At 45.1% G+C, this 24,633-nt stretch overlaps 1 protein-coding gene across 4 annotated transcripts in view; it reads left to right on the top strand.

The window, feature by feature from the left end:
• Thada (THADA armadillo repeat containing) overlaps positions 1 to 24,633 on the top strand; it is a 408,197-nt gene that overhangs the window by 350,517 nt on the left and 33,047 nt on the right. For 3 of the 4 annotated variants that reach the window (XM_029564835.1, XM_029564834.1, XM_008835873.3), the window contains exons 32-36: positions 1,193 to 1,566; positions 4,311 to 4,429; positions 5,290 to 5,362; positions 6,926 to 7,079; positions 10,377 to 10,508. In XM_029564835.1, coding sequence (XP_029420695.1) covers positions 1,193 to 1,566; positions 4,311 to 4,429; positions 5,290 to 5,362; positions 6,926 to 7,079; positions 10,377 to 10,508 — 852 coding nt within the window. Of the gene's footprint in view, positions 1 to 1,192; positions 1,567 to 4,310; positions 4,430 to 5,289; positions 5,363 to 6,925; positions 7,080 to 10,376; positions 10,509 to 21,489; positions 22,725 to 24,633 lie in introns of those variants that run through there. The other variant, XM_017798884.2, reaches the window with a different exon arrangement.

The following is a 24,633-nucleotide window of genomic DNA, read 5'->3' as shown; positions in this document are numbered from 1 at the left end:
GCAAGACGTTCTGAGGATGGTAGGTATACATTCTTGAGAGGTATGTGTGTGTGTGTGTGTGTGTGTGTGTGTGTGTGTGCATAGTACTTACAGGTAAAGGAGTTGGGCTGCCATATTCATTATTACAAAAGGTGATGTGTGCATAACCCAAACTAAATAGGGTCCCAGACTATCTCCTATGCCTGCCTGCCTCCATCTGAAGGGATCTCTGCATCCTAGCCATATTTCCTTTCTAGCTTCATCTGTTCTTCTGCATCTCACATTCTGCCTTCTAGTGAAAAAGGCATCCTATAGTTCCCCACATGGTCCACTTTGCCCTTGAACCTGAGCTCATGTGGTCCCCTGGCTTTGATGGTTCACCACATTCTCACCTCCCTTCCCCTTCATTTATACAACTGTTTTGGAATTACAGAAAAATTACAGGTAGATAAAATTTTAAAAAGATTAAACCAACAAAGCAACAAGTCAACATAAACACTGAGTACAAGGTGGGAGGAAGGTGACTCATCCCCCTCATTTGGGTCATGTAAAAGAGAAGGGTTGTGGATCCAACTGACTTTATGCCCCATGATTCAACAGCATGTATGACTGACCAGTAGTAACCTGATGTCCAGCACAAGGAAAGTAATGGTCTTTCTGGGTGGCTCCTGTAGGACTCAAGACTACTTTATTATCTGAGCTTCAGAATAAATGAGGTCTGCCCATAACAGTGCAGCTAGAATAGTGGAAAGGGGACCTACCATGTCGAGAAGGAAATGGAGGCATTGCATCTGGGAAAACAAGAGTACTGTAATGGTAGATACCTACAGGGCTGTCATTGGGGACCTCAGAGCACAGAATTAAGGCAGTAAGTAGAAATTCTAGAAGGAGCTTTGTGACAATTAGATATACTAGCAGTGGAATAAGTGGTCTCATGAGCTCTAAGTAACTGTAGGATCCAGTCTGGAGCCTCTGGGTAGAGGTGCTATGCAGTGACCTGAGCCCTGAAGGAAGTTGAGACTTCCCCTGGGTGGTTAAGGCCTACAAATCCAGGAAGTCACTGAATTTGCCTTTATTGAGTGTTCAGAAGGGGTGCTAGGAGTTCATTTTTTTCTGATGCCTAGTCTGTTCAGAGCCACCCATTCTCCTGCAACCCTTTGTGTAAACTTGAGTCACGTGATTACCTCTTTCCCTCTGTTTTTTTACTTTCTAGCTCTGGATAGTCTTGGCTTCTGGGAAGATGTGAGAGGAATCGTCTTAGGATCAGAGCTGGTTACAGGGTTCCCCTGGACCCTCAAGGTGCCAGGCCTGCCCCAGTACCTGCAGAGCCTCACCAAACTAGCCATCCCTGAATTGTGGGCAGCGCTGGCCAAGACTGAAGGGCAGGCAACTGATGTTCCCCTCACCTTCCCTCGGCTGCTGGAGTCTTCCTTTCCTGAAGTACGCTTGCTAACCCTGGACACCCTGCTGGAAAGAGCAATAGCCTCTGGACTGGGAGAAAAGGGACCACCTCCCTTGCTGCGAAGCATGGAAAAGGAGTTCCTGCAACTGGCGATGAAGGAAAACCACCCAGGATGCTTCTGCAAGGTAGGGTCTCATCTGCACTGTCGCCCCTTCTGTAACACCACTTGAATTCTTTGATGAGCTACCAGAAAGGTACAAATGAAGAAAGCAAGGCCAGACTTAGGCTCTCAGGGGGCAGCAGTAGCTCAGCATCCCAGGGGTCAGGACTCTGTGTGACCTTTGGCATGGCTTCATACATAGAGCTCTAAAAGAAGTTGTTAATGCTAGTGGTACTGATAGTAAATGTTAATCAGTGATAGGATGAGCCACTCTAGGGTGTTTAGGAAACAGACTGTTGAAAATTAGTTACAGGGTTGGGGAATGGTTCAGAGAAAAAACTCTTGCCACACAAACATGAGGACCAGACTTTAGATCCCTAGCACCCACATAAATGTTGAGAGGGTATGGTAACATGCCTGTAATCCCAGTGTTCATGAGGTGGAAACAGGGGTCTCTGGGGGCAAGCTGCCTAGCTAGACCAGCCAAACCAGTGAGCTCAGAGTTCAGTGAGAGACCATATCTCAGTAAGTAAAGTGGAGAGTGATCAAGGAAGACTACTGACGTCAACCTCCAGCCTCCATTAGCTATGAAATGTATCAGAGGTCATCTCTACTGACATGCTTACTTGGAACAGATGGCTATCTGGCAATTCTAGTCAAAAGGAAAGGGTTAGCTGGGCAGGCAGATCTCTGAGATGAAGTCAACTTGGTCTATATAGCAAGTTCCAGGCCAGGTGGGGCTACAGGGAGACCCTGTCTCAAAAAAAAAAGAAAAAAAGAAAGAAAAAAAACAACAAACAAAAAAGGAGTGTGGGGCTGGAGAGATGACTCAGTAGTTAAGAGCACTGACTGCTCTTATGGAGGATCTTGGTTTGGTTCCCATTACCCATCCATGGCAGCTAACAACTGATCCAACACCCTCTTCTGACCTCTGTGGGCATTGCACGACATGGGTGCACTTACACACATGCAGGCAATATACTCATAATACACATAAAATAAAAATAGTAAATAAAAGAATTTTTTATATAAAAAGAAGTGCTGGAGAGATGACTCAGCAGTTAAGAGCACTAACTGCTCTTGCAGAAAACCTGGATTCAGTTCCCAGCATTCACATGGCAGCTAACAATTGTCCATAACTCCAGTTCTAGGAGCTCCAGTGCCCTCTTCTGGCCTCCATGTGCATTTCATATACAGGTGCACTTACATGCAGGCAAAACACTCATGCACATAAAATAAAAATAAAAGTTTTTATAAAGGAAAGAGGTAGCTTGGCCTGGTGGCACAGGCCTATAATCACAGATATTTGGGAGTCTGAGGCATGAGGATTTTGATGTAATGCCTGTCTAAGCTACAGAGTGAGTTCAAGGCTAGTCTGGGTAACTTAGTGAGACCCTGTCTCAAAAAGTTAAAAAAGGGGGAGGAAAGCATTTATTTTTGTTTTATATCTCCCAGCTCATCAGGGAGCCCAAGGTAGGAACTCAGGTCAGGAACGTGGAGGCAGGAGCTGAAGCACAGGCCATGGAGGAATGCTGCTTACTGGCTTGCTCTCCTGGCCCATGCTCAGCCTGCTTTCTTATACAGTACAGGGCAACCTGCCTGGGGGTGACACTGCCCACAGTGGGCTGGGATCCACATCACTCAGAAATCAAGAAAATATCCCCACAGACATTGGCAAAGACCAGTCCAATGGAGGCAATTTCCCAATTGAGGCTCCTTCTACCCAGGTATGTCTAGTTGACAGCTGAAGCTATCCAGCACAAGAGCACAGTCCTTCTTCAAAAAAAACTTTCTTGATTCCTTTTCTTTCTTTTCTTTGTGGAGAAGTCTTTTTACCCTAACATTATAGGCAATTCCTACTTCCTTTTCTTATCACGCCATCATCTGAAGAGGTTACCCATATTGCCAATGGGGAATTGGGATGCAGACTGCTCTAGCTTCTTCCAAGCTGTACAGGGATGCAGGGTGAGGCAATTGGGGTACCCCCTTCAGTGGATCTATCTAAAAGACTCCCAAATTGCATAATTCTTAACTATAGGGAGAAAAGAAGGTTCTTGACTTGTGACTAGGAGATGTGAAGGAGAAGTAAAAGCAAGAGTAATTAGCATTACAAGTGCCAGACAGGGAACTAGAAAAAAGTCAGAACATGGTAATTTTCAAATGTTCATAGGAGAGTCCATTGGAGTTTCTTGACAAGGACTTCCAAAAGCATCCCTCTATTGGGTTCTTCCTCATTTTTCTTTTGTCTTCCAATCAGCCTGCTTTCTTATACAACATAGGCCCACCTGCCCAGGGGTGGCATCACCCACAGTGGGCTGGGCCCACCCACATCACTCAATAATCAAGAAGATGCCTCACAGACATGGTCATAAGCCAGTCCAATGGAGGCAATTCACCAATTGAGGCTCCCTCTACCCAGGCGTGTCAAGTTGACAACTAAAGCTATCCAGCACAGGGAGAGAAAATCTTGTTCAGTCCAGCATGTGTGAGACCCTGGGTTCCATCTCTAGCACTGCATAAAGAAAAAAGGAAAGAGCACTGGTGTAGGAATCTAGGCATCTAGCTCGGATGTCACATAACTTAAGGCCCTCAAGTCTAAGAGACTGAGGCAGGGCAGAGTGATGACAGAGACGTTACAGAGGAAATAAATTGGTGGGATCCAGGAGACTTGAACATAGATCTCCCTCCTTGTTGATACAAGTAATCTTGATTTACTCCCTGAGACTTTTCCTTGTATATTTATCTTTTTTTCATGGATTTGACTCACAGGTCCTGAAGATTCTCCATCATATGGACCCCAATGAATGGCTTCCTCAGACAGAGGACTGTGTCCACCTCACTCCAAAGGAGTTCCTGGTCTGGACAATGGATATTGCTTCCAATGACAGGTCTGCCCCTGTGCCCCCAGTTCCATTTTGGTGGGCTCCATGACCCCATCAGTCATCATACAGGGAACCTATTTACTGTCCTAACCTATTTACTGAACTAAGGGTTCAGATCCTGAGTTTCTGTCTAGTCCTCAGCCTAGAAGCCATGTTCTAAACAAAAGAAGATGCTATCAGAGTTTCACATTAATAACCAAAAAATGGAGGCAGTTGTATAATCAAGTAAAGAATTCATATCTGCAAAGGTTACAAACTATCTTTATAAACATCCATGCATAAAATATGTTTAATTCGAGCCAGGTGTGGTGGTGCATGCCTTTAATCCCAGCACTTGGGAGGTAGAGGCAGGCAAATCTCTGTAAGTTCAAGGCCAGCCTGGTCTATATATCAAGTTCCAGGCCAGCTGGGGCTACAGGGAGACCCTGCCTCAAAAAGACTATATATATATATATGTGTGTGTGTGTGTGTGTGTGTGTGTGTGTGTGTGTGTGTGTAAAAACGTGTGTGCATGTTTAATTTGGAGCTAGGCATGTGCTAACACTTGGTGCACACCTTTAATTCCAGCACTCTGAAGGCAGAGGCAGCAGGGTAAGATCAAGGCCACCCTGGTCTACATAGCAAGTTCCAGACCAACTGGGGCTACAGGGAGAAAAAAAGAAAACAAAAGAACCAAGAAAAGAAAAGTGTTTAATTTGGGCCTAGGAATGTAGGTCAGTTGGTAGAGTGCTTGCCTAGCATGAACAAAGCTTGGGATTTGATTTCCCGCACTGTAATCCTTGAGGCAGAGTTTTTGTTATGTGTGTGTGTGTGTGTGTGTGTGTGTGTGTGTGTGTGTGTGTTTTAATTTTTCTTTCTTTTTCCAGATCTGAAATCCAGGGAGTGGCTCTGAAACTTGCCTCCAAAATAATTGCCTGCCACGTGCAGACATGTGAGGAGGTAAGTCTAATTCTGTACCTGTCCTGGGGCTTGGGTATTTACCCAGAAGTGTTGGTGAAAGGTAACTGTCCCAGAAGGCACAATCACCATGACCTGTGTGCATGGCCTCTACAGAAATAATTCTTGCCCTGAGATTTTTACATTGAATCACTTGTGAAGAATCATCCTTTTGAACACCAGCTAAAGAGGAATAAGCAAATCAGTTCCAAGAATATTGGGGGTTACAATTTCATGAACCAAGTATGAAAATATATCAAATAAATACTTGCCTACCGTGTGGCTGTACTGGCTCTGAGCAGAGACCAGGAGGAGCCCTACCCATCCCATATGTCCTTTGACGGTGAAGTGGAACTAAAGAAAACAACTTCCTAGAAAATGCTTTGAGACACATACATACATACTTAGGTATATATGAGAGCCATAGAACTAGGGTTCAGGAAACACTGCCAAAGAGGAGACAGAAAGAATCTAAGAGCTAGAAGATGGGGAGAAGGGCAGCAATACCCATCCTCTAGACACACAGCCAACATAAACATAAACTCATAGTGGCTGTTATTACTTGCACTGGGCTGCACAAGACAGTTCCTCTCAGCAGTCATGGATGAGGGGTGGGGGGTGGGGGTGTCATGGGATCCTACCCCTTACTGCTAAACTATAGGCTACTGATGGACTTTGACACTTTGACAAGGAGGAGCCACTGTAATCCTGGTAAATGCACTAAATCCCAATGGATAGTTCTAGGTGACCCTGATCAAACCCACAGGGACACAAAATGAAACAGAAAGGCATGAATGTGGGAAAGAGATTAGTGTTGAAGAAGAGGTAAGGACAGGTGACAGAGATGAGAGTGGGTGGGGGGTAAGAGCAGTCATTGTGTATTATGTACATGTATGAAACTGTCAAAGAACAAATTGAATTAAGAAAGAAAAACAGCCTCTCAGAGTAGGAACAGTGGCCAGTCTACATTACAATTACATTTTTTCTATACTGTTACAGTACAGGCAGAGATGCTGAATTCGGCATCATCACAGTAAAGCTAGCACCAAGGGAGAGGCTAAAGATGCAAAGATGCTCCAGCAGACTGGAGTGCAGGCTAAAGACAGAAAGAGTGTTGACTGCTACATTGAATGGAAGGACTTTGGTAACCCAGGGAAGGGAAGGAGTGCCTGGGGGCTGAGTAAGACTTGGGAGAGGAGATTAAGAACAGAGAGCCCAGGGCTGGGCCAAGATAAAACAGACCTCAGGTCTATGTAGGGAGTTTCAGGCCAGTCAGGGCTGCATAGTGAGACCCAGTCTCAAAAAAAAACAAAACAGCAACAACAACAAAAATCACAGGGTACTCCACAGGCATGATTTTAGTAGATCAGCTAAAAAAAGAAAAATGTGAATTATGTATCAGTAAAACTTTTGCTATTGAAAACAATGGGACTTTGCTTCAACAGAGTACCAGTTAGGATGCTATTTATGAGGCTGCAGGCACAACTGGGTATAGCTCTTCCCTCCTTCTGTATCAGCCCACAGGAACATGTTGGGATTACTGATGGGCTCCTTTTGTGTTCTCAGAACAAGAACTTGATAGCCCCAGAGCTGAGGCAGTGGGTCCAGCTGGTTGTCTGGTCCTGTGGAGACTGTCTTCCCACTGAGTCTAGACTGGCTGCTGCCAAAGTCCTCACAAGCACCACATCCCTGTTCCTCACCAATCCCCGGCCCATTCTTGGTAAGTGTGCTGGAGGAGTGCCTCCTATACCCGACTCACAAAAGCAGGAAGAGATGGATACCCCAGGCTAAAGAAGGGAAGGTTTTTTCTAGTTTGATTTCTTTATTTCTGTGAAAAAATACAAAAATAACTTGGAAAGGAAGGGGTTTATTTGGTTTATGGATGATACTCCCATCATCAAGAGAAACCAAAGCATGAACTCAAGCAGGAACCTGGAGGCAGGAACTGAAACACAGGCCATTGAGGAATACTGCTTACTGGATTGCTCTCCTAGCCAGTACTCAACCTGCTTATACAACCCAGGACCACCTGCCCAGGAGTGGCACCACCCATAGTGGGCTGGGCCATTGCACATCATTCTACAAACAAGAAAATGCCTCACAGACATGCCCATAGGTCAGTCTGATAGAGAAAATTCCCCTTTCCTTCTTTCCAAGGTGTGTCAAAGCCATGGCAGGGTGTAGGAAGGCAGTTGTGTCTTGCTTTTACATCTTTCCACTGGTCTAATCATTTCTTACCTATCGTTACTTGCCTCTTTTCTTTCAATCTTATCATCCAAGCCATTCTCTACAATTTTTCCAGAGTGTCTCTGAGCCTCTGCAGTCTTTCTGAACTGTAAATTTGACCATTTCAATAATCCACTACTAAAAACCATTATTTGAGACAGGGTGTTACTATATAGCCCATGCTACCACAACTAAGACAATCCTCCTGCCTCTCAAGTACTATGATTATCAGCATGCACCACCACACCTGACACACCTTTGAGTTAAATCTACACATCTTTTACCATAACTCACAGGGCCTTCCTGTTTCATCCCTGGTCCACCCTGCTGTCTCATCTTCTACTATTCCCTACCTTGGCCTATTTGTCTTCACTAGGGAACAAGTCTCTATAAACAAGCCTCTGTTTGATTGGCTTTTATTTGTCTTTCAAGACAGCCCAACCATCTCTTTTTTCCAGAAAGCCAGAAAGGACAGCCTTAAAAGACACTGAGGACATGGGCTCCCCAGGACTCTGTGGTGCTGAGGTGAAGAAAGGGTCAGGATGGTGTCCAGGTGTCTGTCTGAAGTCCCTGGGTGGGCTCTTGGTTGCTTCACTGAAATTACTTAAAAAGTTCAAAGTCCTAGGGACATGAAAGAGAAGATATTTCAAAGTTGAATGCATATGCAGGTCTGAGCTGACTTCTAGCTGGTTTTTCCTCTCCCTGCCACCCCTTGTGCAATCAAGAGTAGTGATGAGGAAAAGGCACTGAAGTAAATGAAGCCTGAGGAAATCCTCAGAAACTGAAGAGTACAGGGAGGTTTTGTTTAATTTCTTAAAACTGTGTTGCTTTGTGTTTTGTTTTGATTATAAACAGGGTTTAATTAAAAGCCAGGGACACAGAGCCAGGCTCCAGCCCAGACCCCGTACTCTTGTGCATGTTGACTTCTTGCTCACTTCAGGTGCTCACTTACCATCAACTAGTCACATTCTATTTCTCATCACCACCTCCATGCTTGGCCCTTAAGAAGCAAGCAAGAATCCTGCTCCCAATGACCTTTCAGTATAGTTGTGAAGAGAGATTTCCAGGATAAGGAAAAGAATCAATTTTTAGGTGGTGAGATTGAAATCTAAATGGTAGCAGAGTTGGGACCCATGAAGTATCCCCTACCTGCTGACCTAATCTGGGAAACAAAGTTTCCCTCTGTCCTACTTCTTTTTAGTGACTTCCTTAGGGAGACCCCCCCCTTGTGATTATGATTTAATCATGGAACCCAGAGCAATAAACAGCAAATTTCAGTCAAGTCAGGCATAGTGGGTTGTGCCTATAGTCCCAGCTACTTGAGAGGCTGAGGCAGGCAGCCAGTGAGTGTGATGCCAATCTAGACAACATAGTGAAACCTTATCTGAAAGGCATTTTTTTTCCTCTTTTGGGTCAAGCTTCCTCAGTAAGGGTAACACCATTTAGGAGCACATTTTCTGAATAACTTTAGTTACTTGTCATTCACAACAAGTAAAATGTATGTAAAATAACCTGAAATTTCCATGTGGAATTGAGTCCTGGTTCATCGCTTCTGGTGCTGGTGACAACATTATAGAAATAAGGAAGATCAATGATAATTCTTGATTTACAAGTGTGTGAAGAACAGCCACCAGAGACAAATATACAAAGAGTACATTAGGACAGGTTGAAATAGACTAAAGAGACTGTGATACTTAGAAAACTTAAGATGGATTCTTTGGTGGCATCACACCTGTAATCCCAGCACTCAGGAAATAGAGATAGGAAGATCAGGAATTCAAAGCCATCTAGGGCTACACAGTGAATCTGAAGCCAGCCTGGGCTACTTGAGACTCTCATAAAAAAAGATTGAGGGACTGAGAGATGGCTTGGTGGTTAAGAACACTAGCTGCTCCTGCAGAGGACCTGGGTCTGATTCCCAGCACCTACATGGAGGTTAACAACCGTCTCTAACTCTAGTTCCAGAGGAATTCTGACACCCTCTTCTGATCTGTGGACATTGCACAGCATGGTTGCATTTACATACATGCAGACAGTACACTCATATTCATAAAATAAAAATAATGAATAAATCTTTAAAAATTTTAAAGATTGATTTTTTAAAGAAATATTTTATTTATCTTTTTTTTTGTCTTTTTGAGACAGGGTCTCTCTTGTAGTCCCAGCTGACCTCAACTCACTATGTAGACCAGGCTGGCCTTGAACTCACAAAGATCTGCCTGCCTTTGCCTCCAAAGTGCTGGGACTAAAGGCATGCACCACCATGCCCGGCCTTATTTATTATTTTTATTTCTACAAAGCACTCTTTGGTTTTTTGAGACAAGTTCTCACCATGTAGCTAAGGCTGACTGAATTCACTATGAAGACTAGACTAGCCTCAAACTTGTAGTAATCTTCCTGCCTCAGCTTCCCTAGGGCTGGAATTAAGAGTATGTGCCACCAAGCCCAGCCTGGAAAGCACTCTTAATGCATAAACCATGCCACTGGAGAGAACTGGCCCAGGGTCTTGTCGCAAGGAAGCACCTGCTGAGGACCTACTGGTTGCCTGCAGAAGGCGTTCCCCCTTCATCCCAAAAGACATTTCCCAGCCTCCCGCTTAGAGCCCTCTCTGTCCCAGTGTTGGTCTGACCTTGGGGTCTTCCTATTTTGCAATAATGCCTGCTTCCCTAAAAAGAATGGCTGTTGCTTCTTTATTGATGCTCTCCTCCAGAGCAGGACTTTGAAGCAGTGTTCCTACATGACTTTCCAAGGCATTGCAGAGGATATGACTTCTTTCTGGTTTTCTTTACAGAGTTACAGGACACACTTGCTCTCTGGAGGTGTGTCCTCACTCTTCTGCAGAGCGAGGAGCAAGGTGTTAGAGATGCAGCCACAGAAACTGTAACAACAGCCATGTCACAAGGAAACACCTGCCAGTCAACAGGTACCTTGTTCTTGACATTGTATGTCACCTTACTGTTCCAGGACCAGGGTTGTCAGACTTATCTTTAAGAAGACATAGGAAGCCAGAAAGTGAATATTTTAAGTTTTGCTAACCATTCACCCTCTTCCTCAACTCTGCATTGTTAGTGGGCAAGCATCCAGAAACCATCGGTGAATAAATGGGCATAATTATGTCCCAATAAAATTTAATTTACAAAAACAGGCTACTTTCCAGAATTGATCTGTTAGCCATATTCTACTGATCCCTACTTGGAACCTCCTACAAAAAAAAAATTGTTTTCAAAAGTAGAAATTTAAAGGGGCTAGAGAGATGGCTCAGCAGTTAAGAGCACTGACTGCTCTTGCAAAGGACTTAAGTTCGAGTCCCAGCACCCACATAGCAGCTAACAATCATCCTTAATTCCAGTTCCAGGGGAATTTGACACCCTCTTCTGACCTCTGAAGGCATTGCATGACACAGGTGCACATACATACATGCAGGCAATACACTCATATGCATAAAATAAAAATAATAAATAAAGAGCTGGGTGTGGTGGTACACACCTTTAATCCTAGCACTCAAGAAACAGAGGCAGGTAGATCTCTTGAGTTTGAGGCCAGCAGGGCTACAAAGGGAGTTCTAGACCATCCATGGCTAGTAAGACCCTGCCTCAAAAAACAAAACAAGCAAAACAGAACATGGGGCTGGAGATGTAGATCAGCTGATAAGAGTGCTTGCATAGTATGCATAACATAAGGCCCTAGGTTTGATCCTCAGTATCATATAAGCCAGGCATGTTGGTATATACCTGTAATCCCAGAACTCAGGAGGACCAGAAATTCAAGGTCATATTCTGTTATATGCAGAGTCTACTATCTCAAAAAAATTGTGTGTGTGTGTGTGTGTATTTTTTTTTCACTTTTCCTCTAAAGAAGAAACCAACAGCCATGCATCTTGCCAATAAATGTGGACTGGGTACAGGCAGAAGAGCTTTACCCTCATACCATCTACTGAGGGGCCTCCTGGAGCATCATGGGAAAGTATAAGGTGTTTCCTCATTAGAAGGTCTAGAAAGGGTTTAGAGAATACAGTGCTCCAAAGGAAGGGTTAAACTGAGTACAGATGGGAGCAGAATTTTTGACACAGAAAGAAAAACTGAAGCCAAGACCTTGAGTTGAAGGGGTCTTGGAAACTGGTGGGAGTTGCAAATGGACATGTGTAGGCAGAGCCCAGGCTGAAGCCAGGCAAGGGAGGGGAGAGAAGAGTAGCCAGAAGGGCAGGAATGACTTTTGAGTGCTAGGCTAGCAACCTTGTCTGGAGAGTTTTCAACAGAAAAGTGCTGTTTCCAGTACATGTTGAGGAGCATGTATGAGATGGACCAGGGCTAGGGATGCATGAGAGAACTGGGGCAGGAGGACCAACTGGAGCTAGTAGTGACAGTCCTTACTATAGAGGATAAATTTGTGAGACGATCCAGGGAAACTCAATAGGATTGGACAGATACTGTTTATAGAGAGTGGGAGAGAAGGAAGGCATGAGGTGACCTCAAGGTTTCAAGCTTAGGAGGCATCCAGAAGAGATTCCGACCTGTGTCTGTGATATAGAGCTAGGCTGTGGCATTCCAGGAAGTAAAACTACCAGGAACAAGCAAGGCACTCAGAGGCTACAAGGCATTTTGATCTGGGACAAAGTATTCTTTAAGTAATGGAAATAGGAGGGCAAGAGGGGATTTCCACATGTGGTAGGAACCGAATAAAGAATCCAGGCTCTGGCCTGCCCTCTCCACAATACAGTCCAGCTATTGGGAAAGCCCTGCCACTCCTTAGCAGAGCTGGTTATTGGTCCATCGGGCACTGGCTGGAACTTGTAGAGGGGCAAACATTACGTCCACTTACCCACACCATAGTACTGTTGTGTGTCTTTTGCACACAATTGGCCTATGTGTAGACTTGTAGTATGAATTGGTTAATGATTGTAGAAGGCTTAGAGAAAATAACTTACTGTGCAGATAGCTCTCCTGGGGACGAGTGTGGTGTTCATCTTTTGCTGCTGGGTTCTGCTGTTGTGCATGTGCATCACTTCATCTGGGCCACCTGGAAGATGAAACTCACAGCAGCCAGCAGCAGTGCCTGAAGCTCCCTCAGCCTGCACAAGTACAGACTTAAGTGGGGCCCCACAGCAGGCCCTCTTGCCTCTCCCTCCCTCTCTGTGCCTACAAGGAGGACAGAAGAAAGGACCTGCCTGGAACTTGAGAGTAGAGAAGTGACCTTTGTAGCTAGGAAAAGAGTCTGTCTGGCAAGACCCCACATGGTTCTACCTTTCTGCTGACTTGACTTAGGTTCAAGGACAGAAGATGCACAGTCATCTTTGCAGGTTTCCCTCACCCCCCAGCACCCTACACATACCTGTTTTTTGTTCCTTATTGGACTTTTGAGCATGGGATTCCATATGGGAAACAAATACTTGGACAATGTTTAAGTTTAAAATATAAATTTGCGTGGTTCCCCATACAACTGGGCAACAGCATTCTGGGTGAGAACAAGAGTTCCTGAAAGCTGGAGAGACTGTGGGTCAAGAGCCAGCAGGCCAGTGTGCTGAGCCCTTCTCCCCTGCATGAGGCTTACTCTCTCCTCTCTCAGTTTCAGCCAGGCTTTGCCATCTGATCCAGATTGGCCTCTCCATCCCCATTTTTATTTGTGAAATTTTGAAGAAAAAACGGAAGATTCTGATGGCCAGCAGTCTGCTTGCCTTGATACAGGATAAGAGAGGTCAATTAACAAAGGATTTATGTGTATGAGTGTTTTACCTGTGTGTATGTAAGTGCACTACATGGGTGCAATGACCATAGAAGCCAGAAGAGGGTATCAGATCCCTTGGAACTGGAGTTATAGACAGTTGTAAGCAGTCATATGGGTGCTGGGAACTGAACCCAGGTCGTCTTCAGGAGCAACCAGTACCCTTAACCACTGAGCCATCTCTCCATCCCCGAGAGACCCTGTCTTTAAAAAAATAAATGAGAGTGGGACCATAAGCAGACATATTATCAAGGGAGAAATGGAGAAAATGGGGACACTTTCAATGGGAAGAATAGGGAGGGAGGATAAGACAGGGAGAGAAAGAAGAGAGATAAACAGTGCCTAGCTAGTATAAAAACCAGAGTGAATTGTATTAGTCCAAAACCCTACTGAAAAATTACACATACAATATCTCTATGTGAGTTCTGTGAGTATAGCTGAAGACTATATAACAAGAAACAGTGCCAGACAGAAGAAACCTTCCTTTGAATTGTTGGCCAAGATAGTCCAAGAGACTCCCAAAATTACTCAGGCTATTGCCACAGTCCTTGATCGCCTCTCAGAACTTGATGGTCAGACCCCATTGCTGAAGACAGGACATACTTTGGACACAGGATTTGGAGCAATGAAGCTGGAACTGACCTGGAAGCCACCTCCCTGAAGGCTAGCTCTCATAGCTTTGGAGAGCACTATACAAGCTGCTAAGGGAGAACATCAATCAATGATCCAACCTCAGCTTCAAGGCTTAAAAACCACATCAATGACCAGCACAGCAAATGACATTCTTTCAGTAGTGGCACTTTTATCTTGGGAGTAATTAACAGCTACCTAATTAGAGTTAAAGCCCACTCAATGGGAGGAAACTCATGTGTGGTACTGTAAACCTAGCCAAATACACATAGCTGGAGAAGTCATAGATGTTAGAGAAAACTCCAAGGCTGTCACATCCCTAGACAAATGTAATTTCTTACTATGTGCAAAATATGGATCCTTAAATTTATAGACAAGTATCCCAGTCACCACCTATCAAGCTTCTTTTTCAAGAGACAGATACAATTACAGAGTTCTACAACTGGTCACATGAAGAGATTGTCTGTGAATTGCCCAAGTCTAAGTGGCACATCTAGGATGCAACCTCTATGCCTAAGGCTCACAGAACATATAGAACAAGGGATGAAGAGAACACTAATGCACCTTTCAGCTCCCATCAATGAAGCTCCCTCATGAAACAGAGGGCCAGGAACACAAAATGTCACAAATGACCAAAATGCAGAGAGAGTCTGCAGAGTGTGGGTCCCTGGACAGGACCCCTGTATTAAAATTCACCCAACCAGGGCTCAGGGACCATTGGAGAAGAAGAGGCAGAAAGATTGTAAGAACCAGGGAGAAAGTACATGACCATACAGAAATAGTTCTACAGGTTCCTGGGACCCTTCTCATACAAATCTACAGCAATAGTGTCAGCATGCACAAGACCCATGCAAACTTAAGCAAAAACCCAGCACAGAACTGTGGGCATGGACAGCAGGCCCCAATCTTAGTCGAAGAATAGTTACTGACCAGCTGTATGGAAGACAGTTTCCTTGTGGTCATTCACATCCACTGGCTCTTAGAATCTTTTAACTACCTCTTCTGCAATGATCCCTGAGCCTTGGGAGGCAGAAGTTTGAAGGACATCTGGGGACACTAACTTGACATGATAGGCCTTAACACAAATGACAGAATGTATGAACTATGGGAGGGTGCCAATGAGGAAGGGGGTATAAAGATGATTTTCTATATGAAATACACAAAAATTCAATAAAAAAAAATTTTTTAAAGATTAGGGAAGAGAAAGGACAGAGAAATACACAGGCTCTTCCCCTTGGCACTCAGTAGGCCCCTATTCTATGAAGAGTGACATAAAATTTCTGCCATGCATTCATGTTCAGTAGTGATGTCTTAAATCTCCTACCACCTCTGCCTTCTGGACTCCTGAGGTCTAGAGATTGTGTCATTCCCAATAGCCCTTGCTTTCCTGCTTTTCTATCGTCTATTCTGTGTACTGTCTTTTTCTTTACCTACCCCATGAGCTTAGGGGTTAGAGACCATCTTTTTGTTTTGTTCTGTTTTATTGTTTATTAGTTTGTTTGATAAGATCTTATGTAGCCCAGATTGGCCTCTTGCTGACCTTGATTTTTTTCTTTTTTGAGGGGGAGGGGGCAGTTTGAGACAAGGTCTTACTATGTAGCCCTGGCTGGCATGGAACTCACTATGTAGACCAGGTTGGCCTCAAACTCACAGAGATCCTCCTGCCTTTGCCTCCTGAGTGTTGGAATTAAAGATGTACAGTAAGTTTGGCTGTTATCTTCTCTTAGGTGCACAGTAAGTATTCAGTTTTCTGGCTTCATCTTTCACCTAATTAATCCCTAGTTGCTTAAGGAAGCTGAGAGTACCACTCTGAACGCAGCAGGCCTCCTGGAACCAGCTGGAGACCCCTGTTCATCACTAATTCATACAAGTTGAATCAACTTCTCTGGCTCACTCTGCAGCTTGCCAGCCTAAAGGGTGCAGCCCCATATGTTAGGCTCTTCCTCACTCCTCTCTCAGGCCTGGGTCTCAGACTGCAGGGGCAGAGAGCCAGCCTGGGACAATAGGGGTCATGAATGCAGGTTAACTGGGAAAACCTGAAGGAGCCTCCTAGGCTTGGCATCATGGTCCATAGAGATTCTACAATCATGGTGAGACTTAGCGAAGAAGCAGAAGAACAAATAGAAGCATGAGTGAGATACAGAAAAATGAGAGTTCAGGGCTTGAGAATGAAACATAGGCAGGTGGCATTGTAAGGCAAGCCCAGACAGTTCTGTAGCCAGGGCAAGGAGAAGGAGGGAAAAACCTACACTTGCTCAACCCCTCTGAAACATACTTCTCCCACTACCACCCCAACACATACATAATATGTGCACCATTGCCAACTACATGGAGCCCGTGAGCCAGCATGGAAGTATGAACAGTTCTCACATGTTCCAACCATTGAGCAATCAGAGAAGAAGGCCTGAGAAGAGAGAGTCCTGGGTCACTGTGACATTTCACAGTGGGCCCCTGGTGAGACAACACAGTCAGCAGAGCCTCAGGGCTATGAAGATTTGTGCTGAGTCACAAATGGCTCCACTTCCGGAAACTCAAAGGCTGCCCACCAGCCTCAGACCTGGTGAGCAACCTGTGTTTTGTGCCCTTCCTGCAAGTTCAGGCACTTTGAAGGGTTAGGCCTATAAGGGCTCTCTGAGCATCGCCTCCCTCCTCCTGATGCCTTCCCCTAGGTTCTGTTTAATCTGCTCAGTTACATTGTCTCCAAAGTGGCCCTTCTGCCCAGAGGTGCCAGAACCCAGCCCCAAACTCAGTTCTATGTTTGTATTATCTGCCTTTTTCTAAAGATCAGGGACCAAAAGAACCATCCCATTAGAAGGAATCCTCTAGCGAGTGTAACAGAAGAAATGACCAGATCAACCACATCCATGTAATCAACAAGCATTCACAAAGTGTCAGTTTATCAAGCTTACTTCACATGCTGGTGTTCAAACTCTCCTCTCCCCTGGACTTCTGCCAAATCACCAGCTGGTACTTCCTACCTCCTCTCTTGTTTACCTGCAGGCTGTTGTCTATGGGGCTCATGACTGGAGGGCTCAATGTGAGGGTACAGTCAGTGGTGGTGTTCCCTACCTACTTCACTCCCCTGGCTTCCCATGACACCAAATAAAACGCAAAATCCCAAAGCCTCCTGATCTGAACCCTGCAGCTTTCCTCTCTCCCTGCTCCAGCCACTGCGGGCTTCCTAGGGCTTGTCCCACCAGCCTCAGGACCTCTGCATCTATATAGGCTGCTCCTTTATATCAGACCCTCCTACCTAGCTGCACCTGATGCCTACTGATATTCCCATATCAGTCTCAACATCATCTCCACAGAGGGCTGTCTGACTATCCAGACTATGCTAAGCACCCAATCATTTATTGACACTTTGCCCCCTGCCTTCATTCTCTGCATAGTTTTTAGTTTCTGTTATTTTGACTTTCTCCATGAGAACAAAAGTTCCCAATGGGTAGAACTTTTTTTTTTTTTTTTTTTTTACATTTTATTTATAAGTGTGTGTATAAGTATGGCTTGGTGCACATATAGAGGTCAGAGTACAACTCAAAAGGGTTGGTTTTCTCCTTCCACTGAATGGGTCTCTGGGATCAAACTCAGGTCAGTAGGCCTGCTGAGCAAACTTGTTAGCCCTAGATTTTTTTTTTTTTTTTTTTAAGATAGAGTCTTACCCTGTAGCTCAGGCTGGGCTCAAACTCTTGGCAATCCTGCTTCAGCCTCCTAATTGCTGTAAAGAGTAGGATTTTTGTCTTCATTCACTGCTGTGTTTCTTAGAACCAGGTATCTAGTAAAGATCACACTAATCAGTTGAATGAATGAATTGAAGAATGTTCCAGTCAAAGTAGTACAGGTCAATAAAGTGCACTTTATTAGTGTTTGCAGCACTGACCTGATATGGGGGAGATGAAGATGGAGCCAGTTGGATTCTGGGTTATTATAAAATTTCCCTAGGGTGGGAGATTCCAGTCCTGGCAGATTGTATCAGCTGTCTTAGGCTCCACCTCTTCCTAGAAACATTAATTTAATAAGGAGCTGATTGAGCATCTACTCAGTCTAGGTACTGTAGCAGATCCTGGTCTTACTTGGTGTCTCCTTCATCAATCCCTGTCTCAGGTTGGATGGAAGTTTGTGAATAAGAGTTTCATTAATGCAGGCCCACATGCTTAGCATGCAGGGCTAGTCACTAGGGAAGGCCCAGCAGGGGACACTATGGTCAGCACAGACAAATCTGTCTAAAGAGCCTGGGGAGGCAGCAGCTCTGAGAGTGAGGGACACTTCCTACCATATCTCCTGTTTCTGAGCAGGGCAGTGGTTGGGTAGATGCATCGTGTTGTCTCCATACTCCCACTTCACTAGACTCAACATGATGCTTACAGCACTGAGAACCCTTTTATACTTTCCTCCATTCTAAAACTGAAAGAGACAAAGTTCCAAGTGCTAATATGTCCAGAATCCTGTGGAAGGTAAGTAGGAGAGTCAAACTTGGATCCAGGACCCTTTGGTGACAAAGGTTTTGTTCTTTCAACCCATCTTCTGAGACAGGGAAATCCAAATCAGCCTACAGGTGTGGAAAAACTAGGCGCTAAAAGCACAAGGGACACTAGACGCTTTCTAAACCTACCATCATGGTTGGTTAGTTAGTTGGTTCCTTCTGTTTTGCTTTCTTTGTTTTGGCTTTCTGAGACCATATCTCTAATTCTCTATGTAGCTCAGGATGACCTTGAACTCCTGATACTTTTGCCTTGACCTCAGAGTGCTGAGATTGGAGGTATACACCATCATGCCTGACTTCTACCATCATGGTTGACAGATGCCAAGAAAGTTGACTGGGGCCTTAGATCTGAGACAAAGTAAATAGTTGTGATGGGAGATAGCAGGTGGTCCTACACCAAAGGTTACTCTCTCCCTGCCCTCCCAAGTCACTAGGGCTCAAGGAGTCAGAGCTTCTGATCTACAGATCAGGGACCTTAAAGGCAAAAGAGGTAAATAATCTCCTGAGTCACACTGTTAGTGGAAAATGATGTCTGAGATAGATCTCATGAGGCCTAGGGAAGCACTTCCTTATATCTCCATGATACGTTGATTCTCATGGAGGATGCGACAGAAATATAGGGGTGTACTCTGAGACCAGTGCAGACTCCTGGCATGGGTGAGCTTAGGAGCAGGGAGGTGGAACACTGCCTGGAAGAGAGTTTGGCAGAACTCCAGCAGTACAGGGGCAGGAAGAACACAGTGTTCTATGAAGCCGTCATCCCCTACCCCACAAAAAAACCACACCCTGAGGCCAGCTCTGGGCCTGGTCCACTGTCATCAGGGTGTTCTTCTCTGTTGTCAGGGGAGTATTAGGGGAGAAGACACAGAAAGGAAGGTGGGAATTGTGATCCCAGCTTCCCCAGCCCAGGCTCTGCCCATGAAGGGAATAGTCTCTGTATCCTCATTCATTCCTTTAAGTCACAGACTTGTGGTCAAGGTGGGCTAGAGGCGCTACCTCCTCCCCAAATAACCGTCAACTGTAGGGAGCTGTCACAGTGGAGCTTCAGTAGCCATGTACCACATTGTCTTTCACATCTGTCACTGTTCCCAGGGAGCCTAGGTCCCTGACATACACCTGCACTCAGCCAGTGCGTCATTGGTGGTTGGCTCCCATGCTGTACAAAAGCAAATGCAAACTAATGCGCCCATCTTAAATCTGGGAGCAGGTTGCAAGTGCGTGTGAGTACCCTAACTGGGTCTTCCTGGGGTGATGGGATTGTTTCCATGGCCTCCCAGTGACTAAGCTCCAGAGAGACAACAACAGGCTACTTTTGAGGAAATGAGGGCCATTTTTGCATTACTTTGCCTCTACTTATACTGTTCCTGAGAGCCAAGCTCCCTAGCCCCAAGGTGACCTACCTCTGTGGGTGATGATAAGTCTGTACCCTAGAGCTTAGGCCATCTGGTGCTGATGCAGCTGGCAGGGTCCTGTCATCCTTCTTAGTCAAGGGGAGTCTGTGCCTGATGATCACTCCTGGTCATGGCTCAGCTCTTTCGTGTGTGTGTGTGTGTGTGTGTGTGTTCATTCATATGTTTGCAGGTACACGTATATGGAAGCAAGAGGACAACCTTGGGTATCCTTCCTCAGGAACAATCTACCTCTTTTTAGGTAGTCTTTCATTGGCCTGGAGCTTACTTGATTAGGTTAGACGGATGGCCAGCAAGCCCCAGGGATCTGTCTTTCTCCATGCCCCAGTACTAGGATTACTGGTATATCACTGCACTTGGCTTTTTTACATAGGTTTTAGGGATTGATCAAACTCACGTCCTCATGCTTACATAGTAAGCACTTTACTGGCTGAACCATCTCTCCAGCCTTACCTTTCCTCTTTGAACCTAAGGTATGTGGGAGAATTAGGGTCACTGCTCTTTCAAGGACAACCAGATGGGCCCTGGTCTCATTCACTCCTGATTTGGTTTAGGTGACTGAGGAGCCTACTGATGAGCAGCCCTCCCCCCAGCTCCAACTCTAGACCTGAAAATTCTATGGAGCATTGACACGTCCTTATCCCACTTCTGTTCATTCAGCCCCAGACATCTTCTGCCATCCCAACAACCACATAGTTGTCAGAGCCGCACTAATTGTATTGTATAGCCTGAAAGGTTCTGCAAGGCAGGCCAAGCCCAAGGCCAGGCTCTGCATAAGCCACTTTGGAAGCCCATCATTCTTCAGCATCCTGCCATTATCCATGGAAAGAAAAAGGGTACTATCTAAACAGCCTTGATCCTATACACAAAACCCTTCAACTATTCTGTTTAGAGTGGGCTAGCCTAGGATTTCTTGTTCCTACCACTCTTTTTTTGACTAAGAATCCAGATGACAGGAGCTTTTCAAGGAAAAACAGAATGAAAAGTGGCTGTGGCTGTGATGCTTCATGGAGGAATTTCCCCTGGACCTATGCTGGGAATATGTGTATGCATTCAGGTAGAGCACTGTGTTGTGAACCATGCCTCTCAGGGGCTCTGTGTAAAGAACACCAGACAGCAGTTTGGATGTGACTGTCTATAATCACTGGAAGAGAATGGCATCCATCCTGGGAGCTGTGCTCTGACCAGCTCTGATACAGTACGTGTCTCTCACATACCAAAAAGGGCAAGAAAGTCTCATTAAACGGTAACGGAGCTTGTCAAGAGTGAATTTCTTGTGAAGCCGGTCTTGAGGAACAAAGGCAGAGAACAGGAAGTAAGAATCAAAAGAATTGGTCTTGACAGTGACTTATTTTCACTGTGCCCTTCTCTTCCCCTTCCCTCCCTTGCTTGCCTCTCCATACCCCCAGCAGAGGTACTGACAGTACTAGAGTACAACCATAGAGCTTAGTTCAAAGCATATGCTTAAAACCACTGGTGTTTTAGTCAGAGTGTAGATTTGACATCTGTAACACAGAGAACAAGTTCATAGTGGCTTCAACAAGTCAGTAGCCTATTTCTCCCTCACTCAAAGACTCAGCGGACTGGTGTAGTAGTCTGTCATCAGGGACCCACATTTTCTTTCCTAGTACTCTGCATTTCAATATGCACTATCTCTCTTGTAGTTCAGGATGGCAGTTCCAGCCCCACTTCCATGTGCAGAATCCAGTGAGCAGAGAGAAAGGGAAGGCCACTGTGGACATTACATCCACCCCCTCCATCAATCCATCTGGACCTGCTCATGGGCTACAGGTCTCAGCCAGAGACCCAGGACTATTGTTTTGTGCTGAGTGGCTACATGCCTAGCTAATTCATCTATGTGAAGACGGGGGACATGGGTTTAGAAGACAGGATGTTCACCTCTCAAATGCTGTTCCTAGTACTGAAGAGCTGGCTGCACACACACTAGCAGCTGAGGATTCAGACCCCAGCTGAGACATGGAGCCTCTGACCTGAACCTCTGGGAAGTTCACCCTCTCAAGTACTCAAGTATTGTACCACTCAAAACCAACAGATTCTCCTTCACTTGCGTCCTCATCGTTTCTTATTTCAGCAACCCTCAGCCAAATTCCATGAGAAAAGGAAATAATAGAAGAAGTTTGATTAATGTTTGATTATTGATCCCTATTCCATTTCTCAGGACCACATACACCACCCAAAGTACAAATATTTCATTAGGAAACAAGCCCAAAAGCTATGCAATTACATCACCCACAGCCAGAGTTTACTAGAAAGATAATGAATTGGGTGATGGCACTTTGTAGAGTCTAAAAAATAAAGGGGGGAAGAGTATGACAGAGTCACACTTTGGAAGGACACAAGAATGGGTAAGTAGACAGCCCCAGTTCCTCTTAGATACACTCTACCCATACTCCCTTTCTGCCTGTGGGAGTACTCTCCTGGCCTGTCTGCAGAAGTGTTGTGGGTTCTTGAAACCCAGTCCCTGGACCTCCTTTTTCTATACAGCCTTTCAAGTCTCAGTACTCTCTCCTTTTGCCAGACCCACCCTCTTCAGCTCTAGTGTTTCTTGGTCAGGAGCTTCATCTCTCCACCCACTCGTACCAGAAGCTTTTTAAGGACAGAGGCCTCCAGCACTGCCAAGTTAGATGGCTTGTTAGATCTAGAGTGGGCTGCATCAGGCCATGCCCTGGCTTCTGTAGCACTGTTAGGTTTTGGAGATGAAGGTGGGCCTGGACTTTGAGATGGGCAGCTCTTGTCAGGTCAGGGTCTCCTGCCCAGCCTCCCAGTAAACCCAAGGGCCCCTGTGATGCAAAATGAGCCTTTAATTTTGGGTTAAGTCAGACTGGGCTGGCCAGGGCTCCCCTGTGTTCCAATCCTGTCATACCAAAAAATAAAATTCCCTGCTCCTTTAAAAGCCAAGTCATAAAACTTAGTTGTCCTGCTTCAGAGTCTCAAGTGCGTTTTTTTTTTTCAAGAGTGTTTTATATATATACATCTTCAACTCTCATCTCCCATAATCTGTTCCAAACAAGAGAAGAGACCCTTCAAGAGGGAAACTCCCATGAACCTATTTTGTGAAGAAAATTGGATTCTGCTGTGGGGTGTGTGTTAGGACGGAGAATGCAGTTAGGAAAATAATGGAACCTGATCCTGAAAATGCGATTGTGTTTTTAAAAGGATTTGGTTGTTTTCAGGTTTTGAGTTACTGCTCAGGTGTGTTTGAGAAACAGAACTGAGCAGTGCCTTGAGCCACAGCCCCCAGGGCTTCTCTCAGCCTCTGCTGCCTGGACCATCCTGTTAGCCATGCCTGGCCCAGCAGGCTGCTGGAAGACCTTCATCATAAATAAATCCCTGGAACCAGTCATGGTGGTTCATGCCTGTAATCTCAGTACTCAGGAGTGAAGGCACACAGTTTGCTGTTAAGTTCAAGGCCATCCTGTCTCCAAATATTGAATTCATTCATTCATTTATTTATTCATTCATTCATAAGCTAGCCTCAGGGAGGCAGGAGTGATAATAGACATCTAAGTGGATGCCATCTGCTGTGGGCACTTAAGGCTAGCCACAGGTTTTCTTTACAAAGACAAAGCATGCTCTTTATATATGCAGTTTGGCTCCTTGAGGTACTGGGAGTTGAACCTAGAATCTCAACACATTAGTCATGCAGTCGATCACTGAGCTATATCTGTAGCCTTCTCTTTGCTTTTTATTTTTAAGGACTGGTTCTTAGTAAGTTGCCCAAGCTAGCCTTGAGCTTGTTCTGTAACCCAGGTAGGACTTGGAGTTGTGACTGCTTCAGACTCCCAAATAACTGGAATTACAAGCCTATGCCACTAAGCCAGGCTGATGTTATTCCTCTAACCTCTCCAGTCTCTGAAGTGATGGAGAGAGCTGTTTGACTTTCCACATTCTATTTTTATACTTTGAAGATGTGGTTATAAAATCCACACTCAAAATTGTTGGCTGTGCACCCACAGGGCCCAGGAGGTGGTCACGTGTAGTGTCACACTGTACCCAGCAGCTTTGGTCTGTGCCTCTACCCCTTTTCAAACCTCCAGATGTTGTTATAAATAAGAAACTGGTCCAAACATGAGTAGGCTTCTGGCCAAGTATATGATTTGACTATGAAAAACTGGCAGAAATTTTTTTCTGGTGGCTTCCCAACACAGTGAGTGGTCAGAGCTCTCAGAAGCAGAGTTCTCTGTTTGAGAGAAAACACTCCATCTCCAACCATCCCATAGTCCCTATCCCATCTTCCCTCATTCCACATGCAGGTGTGTGCCGCATGACCCTGAAGTGAGCACAGAATTTCATTGGCCACCCTGTGCTATAAGTGAGGGTTATGTTTACACTAGCACTGAGCTCAGAATGGCCATAAGAAGTCTCCCCAGGGACCAGCCTTGCCTACATTCTGTCCCCCACTCTGGCCTCTAGCTTTTCTCTTTCTAGCTCCTTCCTGCCCACCCTATCTCCCAACCCAGAATAGATCTAGGAATTGCCTGACCTTTCCACCTTGGCAATGAGCAGCACTGGCCTTTTTGAACAGATCTGTACATAAATCTTAGTTGTTTTCATCTTTGAAAAAGCTACTTCTATCAGCTAGTCATTACTCACATGTGAAGGGTAGGGAAAAGTTCACCAAATTTCAGACTTCAAGTTCTTTTCACTCTTTCACAACATCCACTCCCCAGAAACCACAGATTTAAAAAAAAAAAAAAAAAAAAAAAAAAAATGAATCCCCAGTAAGCAAGGTTCCCAATGACAAGCCTGGTAGACTCAGGGGTAGCCACCTGGGGAGGGAGAAGGAG

The sequence above is a fragment of the Nannospalax galili genome, unplaced genomic scaffold (assembly GCF_000622305.1).
Source record: "Nannospalax galili isolate Female #2095 unplaced genomic scaffold, S.galili_v1.0 scaffold257, whole genome shotgun sequence".
Lineage (NCBI taxonomy): Eukaryota > Metazoa > Chordata > Mammalia > Rodentia > Spalacidae > Nannospalax > Nannospalax galili.
The sequence above is the reverse complement of the archived record's forward strand: the minus strand, read 5'-3'. Positions and strand labels throughout refer to the sequence as shown.